Source organism: Copadichromis virginalis, linkage group LG23 (assembly GCF_057382275.1).
Source record: "Copadichromis virginalis isolate Kocher_CV1m ecotype Utaka linkage group LG23, C_Virginalis_male_GT1.1, whole genome shotgun sequence".
In the NCBI taxonomy this organism is placed as follows: Eukaryota; Metazoa; Chordata; class Actinopteri; order Cichliformes; family Cichlidae; genus Copadichromis; species Copadichromis virginalis.
Genome location: NC_140639.1, coordinates 43,884,975 through 43,900,335, shown reverse-complemented (window position 1 = coordinate 43,900,335; position 15,361 = coordinate 43,884,975). Strand labels below are relative to the sequence as shown.

Here is a 15,361-nt window from a genome sequence, read left to right as displayed (position 1 = left end):
CATAGGGGGTCATATGATTGTTGGGTTTTTCTCTGTATCTATGAAGCGCCTTGAGGCGACTTATGTTGTGATTTGGCGCTATATAAATAAAATTGAATTGAATTGAATAAACACAGCTGTATTTTAATCTGCACTAAATGTGCCATCAGCTTGAAATAAGCGCCAAGCCATCACATACAAAAATATCCAAAACAAACTTCTATTTTCAGCTAGTGCACGACTTAATATAATGTGAGAACTTGGTCAAATAGGGCTGTGCGATATGATCAAAATCTCATATCCCGATATAAGAATTCTATCGTCCCAATAATGATATAAATCACAAAAATGTAACATTTTCTGTAAATTCTGTGAATCTCGGGCAGCTCGTCTTGCGGGAAGTGTTTCCAGCTGCGCGTCATGTAGCTGGAGTCGAGTGTTTTAACCGATGCATGAAACTATACATTTTTAGACATAAGTTGTAAAGGCCACCGTTTTCTTTGTGAGTATTTATTACACATGGTGCTGCGGGGAAAAGCCTGTTCTAACGTTTGAGTCTAAGGTTTATTTTTTAGCACCTGGCGGCTCTTTTTTAATTCTCATCCGTAAATAATCTGTTCTTTCATGTGATTCAGTTTATTTTGAAAAGTCTCAACAGGATATTGAGCTTTATTGTGAAAGGTTTATGTGGAACATAAACAAGCGGACACGCGATGCTGTTACCGTCATTGTTGCTAACAACAACGCATAAAAACAGGCGCTTGTCCGTCCGTATTGTTGTTATATAAAATATAAGAGAAAGAGAGAACTTAAAAAATTAATATAGCCACTACAGTGACCATCAAAACGATGAAAAAATATTGCCGTAAACAGTTTATTTTGCGACACCACGAAACAAACGATAGTGTAAAATGAAATGATAGACGTTTTTATATCGTCAAACAATATATATCGTTATATCGAACAGCCCTATGGTCAAATACCCAGATAACCTACCAAAGCAGTACTATGGAAGAACCTGAACATGTTAAGGACTATGGAGTGTGGCTCCGCCCTGCACAGATAGCCACAAGTTGGCCACTTCTCTATTGTCAAGATATTGGCATACTCTTAATACCATGGTATTTAGAGTACCTCATTCATGCAGGGGCGTATGACATCATTGCACACAACCTTGCCAACAACTGAACTGACCTGCAGTTGCTCAAAACAGTATTAATATGTTAATATTATTAACATTTTTATAGCATTCGGACATTCTTGTGAAGTACCTGTACTTGCAGTACATTTAATTTACTGGAGGGAGGGCGGGAAGAAAAATTCTTGAATGGTTTTTACAATACAGCAATACAATATTTCTGTCATTTATATTCTGTTTTAAATAATATCACCAGCCTTTATGAAAGTGATCCTAGAGCTCAGGCTTCGGACTGTTCTACATGCTCAATTTTAAAGATTTTTGTCACAGTCTTGCTGCTGCCGATGTGTCAGAACGGGGGATATTCCTTAATATGGCTATCATAGCCAAACCTGTTGTTCTAACATTCTGCAAGCCAGTCAGAAGAAAGTTCCCTTAAAGGGAGGGTTAGGTTGGAGGTACTATTACTTGTTTCAGACTAAACAATTCTCAAGATAAGATAAATAAGGACGATCATGACCTGCGATATAGGCAAAGCTACCTCTTACAGCCCAAGAACAAACATATGGAACTGGAATGATCATAACAGACCCACTTTTGGCATTATTCATCATAAGACCAAGTAGTTTGTGGACACATTTTTACTCACTCAGTGGAAATACAAAAAGCTCTAATAGAGACAATCACTGATTACATGGCTGTGAAAGATGGGACTGGAATTACTGACTGATAACGCATGGTCTTTTTAGTAGCTGTGGGTACTGAGTGATTTGACGCTAGAGCAACCTTAATGCGAGGCAACAATGAGCTTCCATGGCCAATATCTCAGTTCAGGTCTACAGTTATCTAAACAAATGTCCTACAAAGACTTAGTGGCAGAAGTGTGGGATTCAGCTTCCAAGTGTAGCATGAATGGTGGCTGCTTTCTATCCTGCGTCCATGCTAATGACTCAACCAGTATGTAACAGTCAAACAGCATGTTAAATGTCTGCAACTAGCATTATTTAAGTTAATCCCTGTGGGAAAGAGCTGTCCTCTGTAAATGACCTTAACCATTTCAGAGCCGCAGCACAGCCAGCGCCTCAGACGCAACAGAAGAAGCGTCCAAATATCTAGCTTTCACGTGAGTGTGTGTGGACTGAGGAGAGCACATGAACTCCACCCAAAAAGCCATCAGCCACACCCCACTCGAAGACCCTCCTTGCTGTAAGCATCTTGCCAACCGTCGCACTTAAGACACAGAAAAAAAAAGCACACACCAAAGCTGAAAGTTTCTCTTCCACCTAGTTAGTCTAAATTTACATCATTGCTGTCCGATAACGGGTTGTGATACAATGACCTAGTTCTGTCAAGCAACGTTAAACCCACTCCCATCCACAAGTAGACCTACCAACAGCGCGAGCGACACGACCAGTACAAAGTGCCAGACAGGGCTACTGTTCTGAACTAATAAGCTGCAAGTGGGAATGGAGATGTGAAACCCACCAAATCATTCGCATGTATTCAACGCAGAAAGCAACAAAATGAGTGAACATTGCTAAAGTGAGTGGCTCGTGAGCCCACCACATATGTGTTTGTTTGATGATTATTTTTGAGGGGAGTTGAGAGAACTATAAGGTAACCCCAAAACTTGTACATATTTTCTGCATGGACAACAACGGTATCCCACATGAAACTCTCAATCTGGTAAAAATTTGCTGTGCATTACAGCTATAAACCGGCTTAAATCAAATGCAGTGCTGTCAAACCTTAAATCCACATGGGAAAGGTTAACAGATCCACAAGTACTGGAAACTAACAGTATGCTAGAAAGGACCCTGCATTAAGGGTCCCTTCTAGCTTATATAAAATGTTTCTGAATCATGTCTGTTGGTTGTAGACAGCAACAAAGACACAGCTAACACTTTAAGTTAGCTGGACTGGGAAGCTGCCTATGGATACAGGGCAGTCTGTCAGCACTACAAAGAAAGAGAGTTCAAGCATTGTGCATTAATTGCCTTCAGCTTGGAAGCAGGGCAGACTTCTCTTGCGTTCTGCTGCTAACGCGAAAGGAACACTTCCCAGGCATCCCACACCACCTAGTGAACAAGATTCACGGATCCCCCACCCACCCCTAAAAAAAACAACAAAAAAACAACAAAAAATATATCACGAGCTGTCAGCAGCACTGTCTTTCTCCCCATCTTCCACAGTTCTGCGATGCATTCAGAAGAGAGGGCTTTGCTCTTTGTTAGCCAAGCGACATGTTAGGCACACAGGTAGACTGTGCCTGTTCAACACGCAGCTTCGAGAGCACATGCAGAGTCCAAGCCAGGGCCAATGGAAACTGTAAACAAAGGACCGTGACACCACCTAGGTCAGCGAGAGGGACACGTTTTTACGGAGGGCCGAGACCCGTGAGAAAACCCGAGCCACGCTTTAGCGAGCACACGAACGGGTCCGAAAAATATTCACGGCAAATAGGTTATATAGCTACCAGTGTCACTCCGCCATGTCCCGCCATCTTGGACAGGCAAGCCAGCCATTAACGTTACTTGTAACGTTTGTCAACTCGTTCACGCGGACACCAAACACACACACACACAAATGAGCGCAGCAGGCCCCCCGAAAGTGTTTTAAATGGGCCAACGTAATGCCATAAAACACTACAGACTGTGCCAAAGACGAGACGAAATGCAATTGCTACGGGCACCAGCTAACCTTACCAAATAACGTCAGTGGTGCACCCCGAAGAAAGCTACAGCCTTTCCGTTACTCCCACCGATGTTTTCGCGACATACGAGTACCAATGTGTTTGAGGTTGGGTGGGAGGGATATCTTAGCAGCTACAATTACACAATTTCAATGTGACAAAACTTTACTCATTATAGTGCAGCACCGTTTCCAGTATGTGTTACACAAATCCGTGACGACGTTGTCTTGGTAGTGGTACAAGTACACGGGGCTGTATGGGATAGCTATTCAGCTAAAGGGGAAGGGCGGTTTCCGAAAAAAAAAGAAAAAGGAAAACATTAACATATGCTAACTTTACGGGCAAATGAAGGGAGCAGTAGCTAGCCGGATACACGGGCGGGCCAGCGAGACGGCGTTAGCCGCAGGTGCAGGGTCGCTGTTCATCGGAAGAGGGTAGCTAACTAGCGAGCTAGCTGCCTGGCTAAGAGGGGCTGCGGCTAGCTGGCCTTGGTCTCCGTAGCGAGAGGGCCACTCAGACTGGCTTGCCACTTGAAAGCAAATTCACCGCCATGCACGACTAATGACAGATTCAAGAGAGTCCCGTAAACCCGGGTGCTGCTCGGTTGCAAAATACATCCAGTTAGATTCACTACCTTCATCAACAGGGCCTTCGTTCTGGCGCCATCTTCATGAAGCTTCTGAAATCCAAACAGTGAGCTGCAAGCAGAAGACAACACAGGCAGCTCAGTATCACTTGCAGAGCGGCTCGAGGACAATATCGACATGCAAGGCAAAATAAAACAATCAATTTTCAAAGTGTGCGTTCGTGTGAGTGCATGGGTTTACTGTTCCGACCTGTCGATCCCAGCCAAACTATCCCTCTCCTCGGCTGTCAGTGTCGGAAAGTCCTCCTCTGTTTCACTCGCTTTTCCCGCCGCCATTTTCTTTCCCTCATCACCACTAGAAGAAGCCGAGCCGAGACTCCGAGCAGCAGCGCAGGCAGCAGCGGCGAGAGACACACCGCACGATTGCATGGAAAATCGCGACGCGGGGACGAACGGATCGCTCCGCCAAATCAAAGAAGGAAAACTGAAGGGAGCGAAACGATCAAAAACTTTTCTCCGGGATGAAAAGATGCGATTCGATGTAGTAAATCCTTTCGGGGGGGACAGAAGCGCTCTCCGGGTAGCTCCTCAAACGTCACATTTTTCATCACAAAGTGGTATCGTGCAGCTATTTGAATGCAAATAACTGAGTACAATATCCAAGATGTGAGTATTTGACAAATAAAACGCGTTTCGGCCGCGAAGATAAAGTTGTTATAATTGTGTCACCCAAGCGAACCCACGCGCCGCTCTGGCCACGCCCTCTCCGCCCCTCTCCAGCCAATGGGAGCGCGTGTATACCACCATATGACTTCCCTGCTATACTATTCTTTTATCTGAAATATTCGTGTTCGCTCTGCAAAACCACTAATTAAAAAAAAAAAAAAATCCTCCCTGATAAAATATTTTAAAAAAATAAATACATATTTTTTTACGTGGTTCTCTTGTGCATGAACCATAGCACTATTTTCCCGACAAATGCTCTAATTTTCACACGCTAAGACATCATCGCATATTCAGTAATACATATTGACACATGGGTGTCAGTTTTCGCTCATAGATTATTCAAAAAGTGACTGCGAAGCATAACTTTTTCCAATCCTGTCAAACCACGCGACTCTTTATGCACCCAACCTTTATTTTTATGACGTCTTCACAGTCAGACTTGCAGAGTTGCTGCATTTTATCAAATAAAGTTGTTAAACTGCTTGAAGCCCAATCAAGCAAAATGAAAGCATTTCAACTGACGTGGCAGCGGCATCATAATGTGGGCGTGGTTTATCTTTGTCAACATCCTGATGACATAACTAGTTTCTCCAAAATGGCGACGGCGGATGAGAGAGAAGGTTGGTGTTTTGTTTGTTAGAAATTACCGTTGTGCGATCACAATTCGCATTTAAATTCGTTTATTTTTTCCTCCATGAGCAATAATCGAAAAGGTACAAGGGCTTTATCGTGGCTCATACGTGCTTTTTGGTCTCCGGTAGCAGAACCTTCGCGTCCAGGCTGGAAGCCATTTGACGCTAGCCAGCTAATGTTAGCTTCCAAACTCATTTACATAGAATAAGCACCCTCGGAGCCTGTGGAGGCTGGAGTGCTTTTGCAGTTAGGAGGACTTGAAGATTAAGCTTTGTTAATAGGACCACACAGGGTGCAAACAGTTCCTGAGCTGTTAGAAAATACACCCCGAATGTAAGCGAGGTGTAGCATATGCACATTGTAGCCCTTTAACTTTGTATTTCACTCCAATTTCATAGCGGGCCAGGACGACCCAGAGAGCGAAGATGAGGTTTATGAGGTTGTGGACCTGACTGAGTATGCCCGGAGGCACCAGTGGTGGAGTAGAGTGTTTGGGAACAATTCCGGCCCCATTGCTGAGAAGTACTCCGTGGCCACTCAGCTCATGATGGGAGGAGTGACTGGATGGTAAGGACTCAGGGTCTGTGTTCTCACTGGGACATATGTGGATCCAATTGGTGTTTAACACAGTAGCAAATGTTGGGCTATTTTGAACTTGGGACATTAATATGCAGAGAAATAATTAATGTGAGAACACACCGCTTACTTGTAGAGCTGCCATTGCTAAACCAATAAAATGATTCAGTGTATACATTAAAGGAAACTCTGTATGCCTTTACTTCCAAACAATATGTACTTATGCTGTTAGAGTGGCAGGTACTGTGTAGATTCTTAATCGTCTTTGCCATAGTTTTCTAGAGCTTGGAAATAAGAAGGCAAATGGTGGAAAGAGCTGGGTATTTGACCCCACATGAGGTCTCATAGTGGTTTCACCCTTCATTGTACTGACCTGTGCCTTTTTTTTTACACTTTGGCTGGAGTCGGATGTCGTTGATCCACAATTGATAACTCGTGTGATCGATAGTGGGGCAACGACCTTAATGTCCACCTCCAAAGGGGACAACCCCCCACTGGGGTTTAATGGAGCGTTCCAGATTAAGCCGGAAGTTGGGATTTCCAAGTTCCTAGTTGGCATTTTCACCTGGGACGCCCCCTGAACTCAGAGCAGCCGCACCAAACCCGAGTTAACAATCCAAGATGGAAGCACCGAACTGAAGAGTAATAAAACTTTTAATCTGTGCTGCCCCGTTGTGTAATCGTGTATCTGTTTTGTTTCCCCCCCCCACGCTGGGATGCACCATCTTGAATTCAGGTTCCTGGAACGCACCATAAACACCCGGGACTCTCCACAGTTTGTTTTTCGAACTTGATGAGTGGTGAAACATTATAACAAGCCTTAAGAAGTCCAGTATCCCTTTTTTCACACTGAAGAGTGGTGGGAGCCACAAGCCAATGTGCTCCCAAGAGCTGGGTTGTCAAGTTAGATCATGTGGATCATGAACAATGAGATTCATGGATGTAGTGAAGGAGGACATGCAGAAGGTTAGTGTGACAAACGAGGATGCTTGGGATAGGGTGAGATGGAGAGAGTTGATCCGCTGTGGCAGAAGAAGAATTGCGGTTAAAGATTCATAATGAGATAATGAGGTCGTTGTATAAGCAGTGCCTGTGAGCCAAAAGTTCCAGCCTCCAACTACTAGTTTAAGCCCACTGGTGACAGCAGACATCCCGAATAATAATAACAATAATAATAATGGTCATCTGTGAGAACAGGAGCCCCGGCCGCCTTTCTGTTTACATGGGGTAGCCAGTCAAAAGTAGCTCGATTTAAATGAAGGGTGAAAAGCTTAAATAGGCAATAGATGAACTGCAAAGCCTTAGTAATGATTCAGTAAAAGGACTAGATGTTGCAGTCCCTGATAATGCATTCCTTCAAATGGAGAAAGTATTGAGGGATGGCTACTATAAGGAAAAGACACATAATGACTGTTTTCAAGTATGAATCAGGCCCAGGGAAAACTGACATAATTGATTCCCCTTTAAATATTTTAAAGGAAGTAACCCACCCTTTCTCTTAACACTTACAGGTGTGCAGGTTATGTCTTCCAGAGAGTTGGGAAGATAGCAGCTACTGCTATTGGTGGCGGGTTCCTTCTTTTACAGGTAAGAGCACCGTAATGCTGTGATTGTTTAGGCTTAGTCGTTAAATATTTAGCAATTCTCCATCAAGAGTCATAGAGAAGTACGTGCTTTGTAAGATTAACATAACTCCATTGACAAGTGAAGACGCCAGCTGTACGACATGACACTCAGCTGGTCCCCCCTCTCCACCACAGAAAGGCGAGCATTGTGTGTCAGCTGGCACTAAATGGACACAGGCCATCTGGACACTTACAGGGTGCTTCAGCTCAGTCAGTAGCATTATTTTGTCGCTTAAAAGCATTCTTCATTTTGCAAGTAGATTAAACACCCGTAAAGTTAGACACCCAGATGACTTGATTATCAGGCTGAACACAAAATAATTTTTTAAGATGATATCAGAGGCCTACTGTGGACACATGCTTCCAGAAAGGGATTCTGTCCTTCAGAGTGCAGAGCTGAGGCAAATATGAAGAAGGACAAAGTAACGCTCATCAGTTTTGTTTTGTTGTCTGTTTCTGCAGATTGCCAATCACAGTGGCTACGTGCAGGTGGACTGGAAGAAGGTGGAGAAGGATGTGAACAAAGCAAAGAAGCATCTGAAGAAGAAGGCAAACAAAGCAGCCCCAGAAATCAACACATTCATTGAGGAGGTAAAGGTACCTGGAACAAAGCTTGCTCTTTCTTTATTTCTTGCTTGTTTTTCTGCTCAAGCTAAATGCAATCTTCCTTTAATTTGTATTATTTCAATATTGGGGGGGGCATGTATTGGGGTCCATTCCCAAGCCAGCAGTGCCCTCTAGTGTACTTGTCGAGCTACTACACCAAGTAGCTGTGACACTGCAGGCTCAAGGCAAACCAAATCAGATGTTTCGAGGTGCTGGGGTCTGTTTTGTTTGTTAGTTCTGATTTGACTTTTCCCTCGTCTCTCCTCTGCAGGCGACAGATTTCATAAAGAGGAACATCGTCCTGTCCAGCGGGTTTGTCGGCGGCTTCTTTTTGGGATTGGCCTCCTAAAGGCCGCCGCACACACTACAATCTCCATTTACTGTGAATCATCACTTTCCTTCGCTTACCTCTCTGCTCCATGTGTGTTTTGATCAAAAGTGATCATGGGGAATTATGTTGAACACTAAACCACCTGTTCTGAATCAATCCTAGCTTGCTATTATCATTCGAGTGCTCATTTCAGAGGATGTGTGTGAGGTGGTGGGTTGGTAAGAGGATCGTGGGCCGTCGGATTGTACTGTGAACAATGCTTCCGAAAGCATCAAGCTGCTACAAACAAAACTTGGAGTGTCTTTTGTGTTTGCTCGTGCAAATGAGACTGTCCCAAGTGTTTGCCAGGTGGATTCTGTGGCATATGTGGGCGCCATTGTAAATATATAGCCAAGCCCCTTTTTCAGAGCTGTAAACAGACACGCACACAAGCAAATATTATATAAACAGTATGGAAGGCGGCAGAGTGGGAAGGTAACACCAGCCCCCAGTCTGGTGCCTAGTTGTTGTTTTTTTTAATTATTATTAGTATAGCTGTACAGTTTGTCGGGGTCGCATGCCTTTCAAAGCATGCTGGCAAACCCAGTTATGTTGGTCACACTGACTGGGGGGGTAAAGTAAAAAGGTAATTTTCCACTCTGAACTGGAGTCCATGCTGATAAAGAACACGTCATTAGTAAGTTTAATTTGTGAAGTATTAACCTCCCCACCCCCACAGTTTGTTCCCTAATTCCCAGCTCCACAATGCCCTTAAATGAAGGTTTGAGCATCTGCTGTGCCCTAATTACCACCATCACAAGCCATATGCCCAAAGAGACACTGGTCCAGTGGTTACATAGCATAATGGAGCTGCAATTTTGACTCCTACGCCCCCGCTATTGTCGTCATGCATTTGATGGTGTGTGTAGCATTAACAAACAGCGATGCTGCTGTGTTGTGCTTCATCATGTTAATCAGCTATAGGGGAGTCCAGTTATCACACGTTGCTTATTGTGTTTTGGTTTTTTTTGCCCTTTCTACTGGTGCAATATACTGTAATGTTTTAGCTGGTTTTTTGTTTTTGCATCCAGCTGGTATTTTGTATGCTTGTGTTTGTATTTAATATGATTTTGATAACTCTTATTTTCTGGTTTTATGTCTCCTTTGAAGTAAAGTTGCCCTATGCTGTTTTAAATGATAGTAACATTAAAAAAAGGATGCTTTTCATTTAGCCTTTGTTGTTTTTAAGCAATCTCAACAGTCTGGCTTTCTGTCTTTGCAGTAGCTGGATTGATAAAATCTTAAACCTCAGATTTGACTGCATTTATCAAGTTGGTGGTTTTCACTATCACCCGGGCTCTCTGCTGTAGCCTTGCATCAAATTGTTACCTTCCTACTTCAGTAAGAGAGATGATCAGAACTGGTAATGAATGCTGCAACAATCTTATGAATTTACCATTAATATATTTATTTTAGCACTTTTTCATTCACAGAACCACTGAGAGTACAGAGGCATATCAAAGCGAAATAATTTAGAGATTGAATATTCTTGGTGATTAACAGCCAACATAGAGATAAATCTTTATTATTTTATAAAGCAACATTAGCAGAGTAAATCAGACATGGCAGCTAGTTAAGACCAAGCATGCAGACTGTAGCGTTATTCAGTGGTGTTATTAAGGTCCTGCTCACCATGTGCCACTTGTAGTTGTTCAAACATGAGAACTTACATAAAATCCTACTTCGCAATACACCTCCACCCCACTGCAATTGTTGATGGTGTTAAACTAAATAAGATAATTGATAAATTCATTAACCTTCTAAAGGAGCCAGATTCTGCCATATCTAATTTACCTGCATGTGTAATATGTGCACTGCAGAGATGGATAATAATGATGTCCTTAGATAAAATATGGTCATTTTAAAATAATGAGGTCTCTGTTTGCTCCTACATTTAGTTTCATACATTTGTTTCACTTTAAACTCCTAAAAAACGATCACGGGTGAGCACTGAAGCCCCACCCACCTGGTGTTTAAACTTTCTGTTATAAAGAGCAGCCAAGCAGATTTAAGTTGGATTAAAGGGCAGGACAATGGCGTTGACTCCTTTAGGTCAGGGGCTACATCAAAGCCCCTGACCTAAAGTTACTTTACTAACAATAAAAGCCAAAGCTCTCAGTCACACAGAAATCTAACATCTGCTTAGTTCCGTTGTGACAATTTGCTTCCTTTTTTTTTTTTTAATATCACTTGTTTGGTTTTTATTTATAACTATAAATGACAAAAATATACAAAGAGGTGAATGAACATGAATAAACATACAATGTATTTACAAGAAGAGCTGAGTGAGCGGACAAGAAACATTCAGATTTTATCCTCAATTTTTCATAATTACAAGCACAATCCTCCCTGTGCTGAGCTCCTGTAACGTCCCAGATCTGTAGTATGAAAAGGGGGAAAAAAATTAATATAAAAAAGCCAGAAGCCACTAGCCTGTGGTGAATTCATGTAAAGAGGCTACACTGTTTGTTTTTGCTCATAAAAGAAAAAAAAAAAAAGAAAAGAATAAAAGCCATATTTGTTATTCCATAACAGGTTTTGCAAACTGATATTGCAGAATTTGCATTTCCTCTTGCTGCAAAGTCATTATTTTGTGCTCAGATGGGCATTTTGAGAAGGGCACACTCTGTCAGCAGTGATAGGGTTGTGAGGACATATCTGCTGTTGGACATCTGAAACAAAAGTAAACCAATATTATTAGCAGGTTCTTCTTTCATTAAAAAAATAAAATAAATAAAGCTCTGAGGGCAGTACCTTGACCCTGCCGCTGAACTTGGCTGATCCCAGTGCAGATGAGACCTGACTCAGGCGTCCTGCTGACAGGTCCAATCTGAAATGCCTGTAGAAGTGGCTCATTAGGCCCTGCATGAACCTCGTCACCTCCTCGATGTCAATGCTTCTCGCCGTCTCCTCCTCCTCCCTGCTCTCCAGTGAAGGGGTCCTCACACTGTTCCACAGCTCCCACGCATCTTGAGGGTTAACTGTGTAGGTGATCTGCAACGGTGGCTCAACCGGAAGAGTCCAAATCATTTTGAGATGCTGGATGCTGGACTCTATGTGGCAGTTAGTCCATAATGCCGTTAGCCACTGCAGGAAGGTCTGGTTGATTTCCAGAGGGCCAAAGCAGCAGTCAAAGGTCTGCTGAAACCAGGATTTGACCAACGAGGTGAGATTCTCAGCCCCACGGCTGCCAAAGAGCGGCAGACAGGTGAAGTCCTTCGGAAGCGAGTGAAGATATTCAGGATTGCCATTGATGCAGGTCAGCCAGCCGCTCCACACCAACTTCTGCGCCTCATCCTTCCCTGCAAACACTGGCTTTGAATGGATCTGTGACGGGAAAGAAGACAGAGTAAAGCCAGCTCATACTGTGCCTGAAAACCTTCTCCCTGCCTCTACAAACTCCTGTGCTTACCTGTACGAGGACCATCTCAGCATCATCGTCCGTCTCTCCCAGCCCCTGCACCACAGAGAAGGAAACTCTGAAGCTGGTCTGCGCTCCCTCAACCTCCACTGCCAAACCCTGCTGCTTCTCTGCAGTAATAAATGCCGAAAGCTGCCTCGAGTAGCTCCTGAGCTGGGTGTGTCTGAACTGGTAGAGCGGTGTAACGTACGATAGCTGCCACTCTGTCTTCACCAGTAAGGCCAGATCCTCTGGATTCACCTTCTCCTTTACCAGGGAAAGAGCAGAATGCAAAGGATGGCGATTCCATGTTCTGTTCTCCAGATAATTAATATATTTAGAAGAGAAACTTGCATTGACTCACAGTGATATTGTGTGACTTTGTTCTTCTGCTGGTGTTGAGCCTCCGCGCTGTCCATCCTGGGGTGTGGCCGAGCCTTGAAGCAGCGCCTAGGCAGCTGCGGTATGACTGTCTGTAGCTTTTATTTTTGCTCCTCCTCTGAGCCACAATGCTTTCGATGGGAGTCCTCACCACACTGAAAAGAAAAATTAGTCAATCAATACATGAATTTAAAAAAATAAATCAAACATAAAGCAACAATCTCCAGTTAAACTTGTGCTTTGAACTAGGAACACAAGTAAGGCTTTTGCAAAACCTGCACTTCTCATGTGCTTAAATACCCAATTTATTGGACTCATAAAACAAATTACCATTCATTTCATACACAAACACCATTTCTAAATATACTATAGACGCATTATAGCCACTGTGTCAACAACGTATTTATACTCAACAGACTGTACGGATGTGGACTTATTTTAAAGGTCAGATGCTCCCCTGTTTTAAAACAGCAGCAACATGTCAAAAAAGACCGAGGCAGAGCCAGCGGGCTAATGCTAGCATTAAAAAAAAGGCAAACTATCGTCCCGATCCTGTTTGGGCAATCCATTCATGTTTTTAGAAACCATGGAGTGACATTTAAAGTTAAACATTACACAGACTGCGCTTAACTAAACACACAAAAGCTTCAGTGCCCACTCCCTGCCACTTGTTTCATTTTGAAGGATGAAAAAAGGAGCTACGACTGCAAAACGTAAAAATTTGATTTATTCCAGTTCTTTGATGTGTAGGAGAGAAGCCGAACTGAAAAGTAGAGGTGAAAAAATCCTAAAATGACAAGTTTAACGTTGTATCAAGCCCGTGCATTTCATTAAATGCAAAACAACATTAAACCACCTAATTGCTGAATGTTGAATGGTGGTGGGGTCTCCGTTGTACGGACAACGACGGAAAATGCCGTTAAATTAACCAAAATGCGTCGTTGGACACATTGTTGCCATTTTTCCTTGCCGCAAAAGCAAATGCTTTGTAGAAAATAGCATTTGTATAGTGTAATAACGACAAAGGTAAAATTTCTACCTGTTTTGAGGTCGCTCCATGTCTCTGGCTTAGCGACAAAGGCTAAAAGTAAAACCGGAAACAAATTTGAACATCGCGCTTTCACAGGAGCCTGCGCGGTCAGACTCAGCCAATCACATCTACCCAAACAAGAAGTGGGATTTGTAGTTTTTTTTCCCCTTTCACAATTTATCGAAATCTAAAACGTTTTAATTTTTTTTTACTTTATTTAATTTACACACACACATATAATTTATATATTTATATATTTTATTATTATTTTAATTGTATATTTTTATTTTTACATTTAGCCTTTGATGGCTTATTACCGAAATACTTGCTGTGACTGATATTCTGAGGGGAAAAAAAGCAATTTTTAGTCTTTGAGGAAAAAGCCAATTTTTTTTATTTGAATATTGATGAGAAAAATATTAGACATAACATATTTTAAATTCATATAATACATACATATATACATACATAAAACATGAAAAAATATATTCTTTGAGATTAAAAAATTTGCTGCAGTGGAAAAACTATATATATATACATTTTTTTTTCCATTTTGTTTTGTATTGTTTTCACGAAGCAGCCATATTGATTCAGTGAATTTGCAGTTTATGGCCTAATCTAATTATTTATTAGATAACAATCTGGAAATACATTGAAATTTAGCTCAGAATCACAATATGATCAAATAAAACCAGGAGGTGAAAAGACAGAAGAAATATTGTGACTTTATAATGTCAATTTCTGCCAAACTGGTAATTTTGCAATGTTGAAAAATATTCTGTTATTAATATTTTTAAATATATCAGCTTACTTAGTTGAAAAACCTGAATTCTTATACTTTTCCCATTTCCCATTGAGTTTCTGTTATAGGAGGAAACACTTCTAAGGCACTTTGTGTTGAAGTGACTCCTCTCCTTTTGCTAGTTATTGCTCCCTAGGGAAGAATATGGAGCTGGAAGCATGTAGCAGTCTAAGCAGTCCAAACCTTGTTTTCCCTGTTTCCCCTTGCACTAATTCAGCTGACTGATGTCCCACTTTTTCTGCGCTGAAGCATCCTCCTTCGTATCTTTTTTTTCTACATTACACCTCTATGCCATGAGGACCGAGCAGGATTGTAATACAATGTTATACAGCTGATTTGGTCTAAATTATTGATGATAAATCTATGTCAGCCTGGAGAGAAACAAAAGGTTCTCTGAAAAGCACAGCTAGTCAAAACGGTTTAACCAGCAGGACTGAAAATAATGTGTGCCAGGTACACATGAAATTTAAAGGTGAAGGTTATTTTTCTGTCAAAGCTATTAAGTGCAGGGCTGTCTCTCTGCGTATGTAGTGATGGTTTCAGGGAATTCATGCATGTCAGTGCAACCAGATGTATAGTGTATAAGCGTATGTGCATTTTTCATGAACTGCCAGTTTCACATGCAACCACCATAAAAAAAATATCCCCTTCCTTGTTACTATGGAAACAGAGCTCTTGTCTTTTTGTCATGTGTGCCGTTTTCCCTTTCCTTTATCATTTTCCTATTCATCTCTCTCCTTTTATTGCACACTTTCCTTCCAGTCTCACTTTTTTCCCCGAGCTGTGTGTGTGTGTGTGTGCATCAAATGGAGGGTTG

The 15,361-nt window shown here is 42.0% G+C and overlaps 3 protein-coding genes across 5 annotated transcripts in view; 1 reads left to right on the top strand and 2 right to left on the bottom strand.

Annotated features, from left to right (window-relative positions):
• The window catches only part of LOC146681684 (lysine-specific demethylase 6A-like), a 36,474-nt gene extending 31,355 nt beyond the window's left edge, over nucleotides 1-5,119 (bottom strand). For both annotated transcript variants that reach the window (XM_085449139.1, XM_085449140.1), the window contains exons 1-2: nucleotides 4,646-5,119; nucleotides 4,444-4,507 (exon numbers count right to left, since the gene is read on the bottom strand). In XM_085449139.1, the coding sequence (XP_085305265.1) occupies nucleotides 4,444-4,507; nucleotides 4,646-4,824 (243 nt within the window). In that variant the 5' untranslated portion in view covers nucleotides 4,825-5,119. The remainder of the gene's footprint in view (nucleotides 1-4,443; nucleotides 4,508-4,645) is intronic.
• A 17-nt stretch (nucleotides 5,120-5,136) lies between these two features.
• On the top strand, nucleotides 5,137-10,098 carry LOC146681683 (FUN14 domain-containing protein 1). 2 transcript variants are annotated; one of them, XM_085449143.1, is made up of 5 exons: nucleotides 5,137-5,741; nucleotides 6,153-6,321; nucleotides 7,842-7,917; nucleotides 8,418-8,552; nucleotides 8,833-10,098. In XM_085449143.1, the coding sequence occupies exons 1-5, from the start codon at nucleotides 5,519-5,521 to the stop codon at nucleotides 8,908-8,910; spliced, it is 681 nt and encodes a 226-aa protein (XP_085305269.1). In that variant the 5' UTR covers nucleotides 5,137-5,518; the 3' UTR covers nucleotides 8,911-10,098. The 2 variants fall into 2 exon arrangements, with proteins under 2 accessions (XP_085305269.1, XP_085305270.1); XM_085449144.1 differs by having other exon boundaries at nucleotides 5,578-5,741; nucleotides 8,418-8,546.
• A 224-nt stretch (nucleotides 10,099-10,322) lies between these two features.
• Nucleotides 10,323-13,842, bottom strand: cenpl (centromere protein L). Its single transcript, XM_085449142.1, has 5 exons — nucleotides 13,752-13,842; nucleotides 12,696-12,867; nucleotides 12,344-12,598; nucleotides 11,686-12,258; nucleotides 10,323-11,603 (listed from the first exon to the last, which is right to left on the bottom strand). The coding sequence occupies exons 1-5, from the start codon at nucleotides 13,769-13,771 to the stop codon at nucleotides 11,529-11,531; spliced, it is 1,095 nt and encodes a 364-aa protein (XP_085305268.1). The 5' UTR covers nucleotides 13,772-13,842; the 3' UTR covers nucleotides 10,323-11,528.
• Between the last annotated feature and the right edge of the window lie 1,519 nt (nucleotides 13,843-15,361).

What these genes read in the sequence shown, in the direction of transcription:
- cenpl (XM_085449142.1), bottom strand. Translation starts at nt 13,771, where the DNA reads ATGGAGCGACCTCAAAACAG. An exon ending in ATGGAGCGACCTCAAAACAG is followed by an intron (nt 12,868 to 13,751) that starts GTAGAAATTTTA and finishes TTTTCTTTTCAG; the next exon opens with TGTGGTGAGGACTCCCATCG. An exon ending in CTGAGATGGTCCTCGTACAG is followed by an intron (nt 12,259 to 12,343) that starts GTAAGCACAGGA and finishes TTCCCGTCACAG; the next exon opens with ATCCATTCAAAGCCAGTGTT.
- LOC146681683 (XM_085449143.1), top strand. Translation starts at nt 5,519, where the DNA reads ATGCACCCAACCTTTATTTTTATGACGTCTTCACAGTCAGACTTGCAG. An exon ending in GACGGCGGATGAGAGAGAAG is followed by an intron (nt 5,742 to 6,152) that starts GTTGGTGTTTTG and finishes CCAATTTCATAG; the next exon opens with CGGGCCAGGACGACCCAGAG. An exon ending in GCGGGTTCCTTCTTTTACAG is followed by an intron (nt 7,918 to 8,417) that starts GTAAGAGCACCG and finishes CTGTTTCTGCAG; the next exon opens with ATTGCCAATCACAGTGGCTA.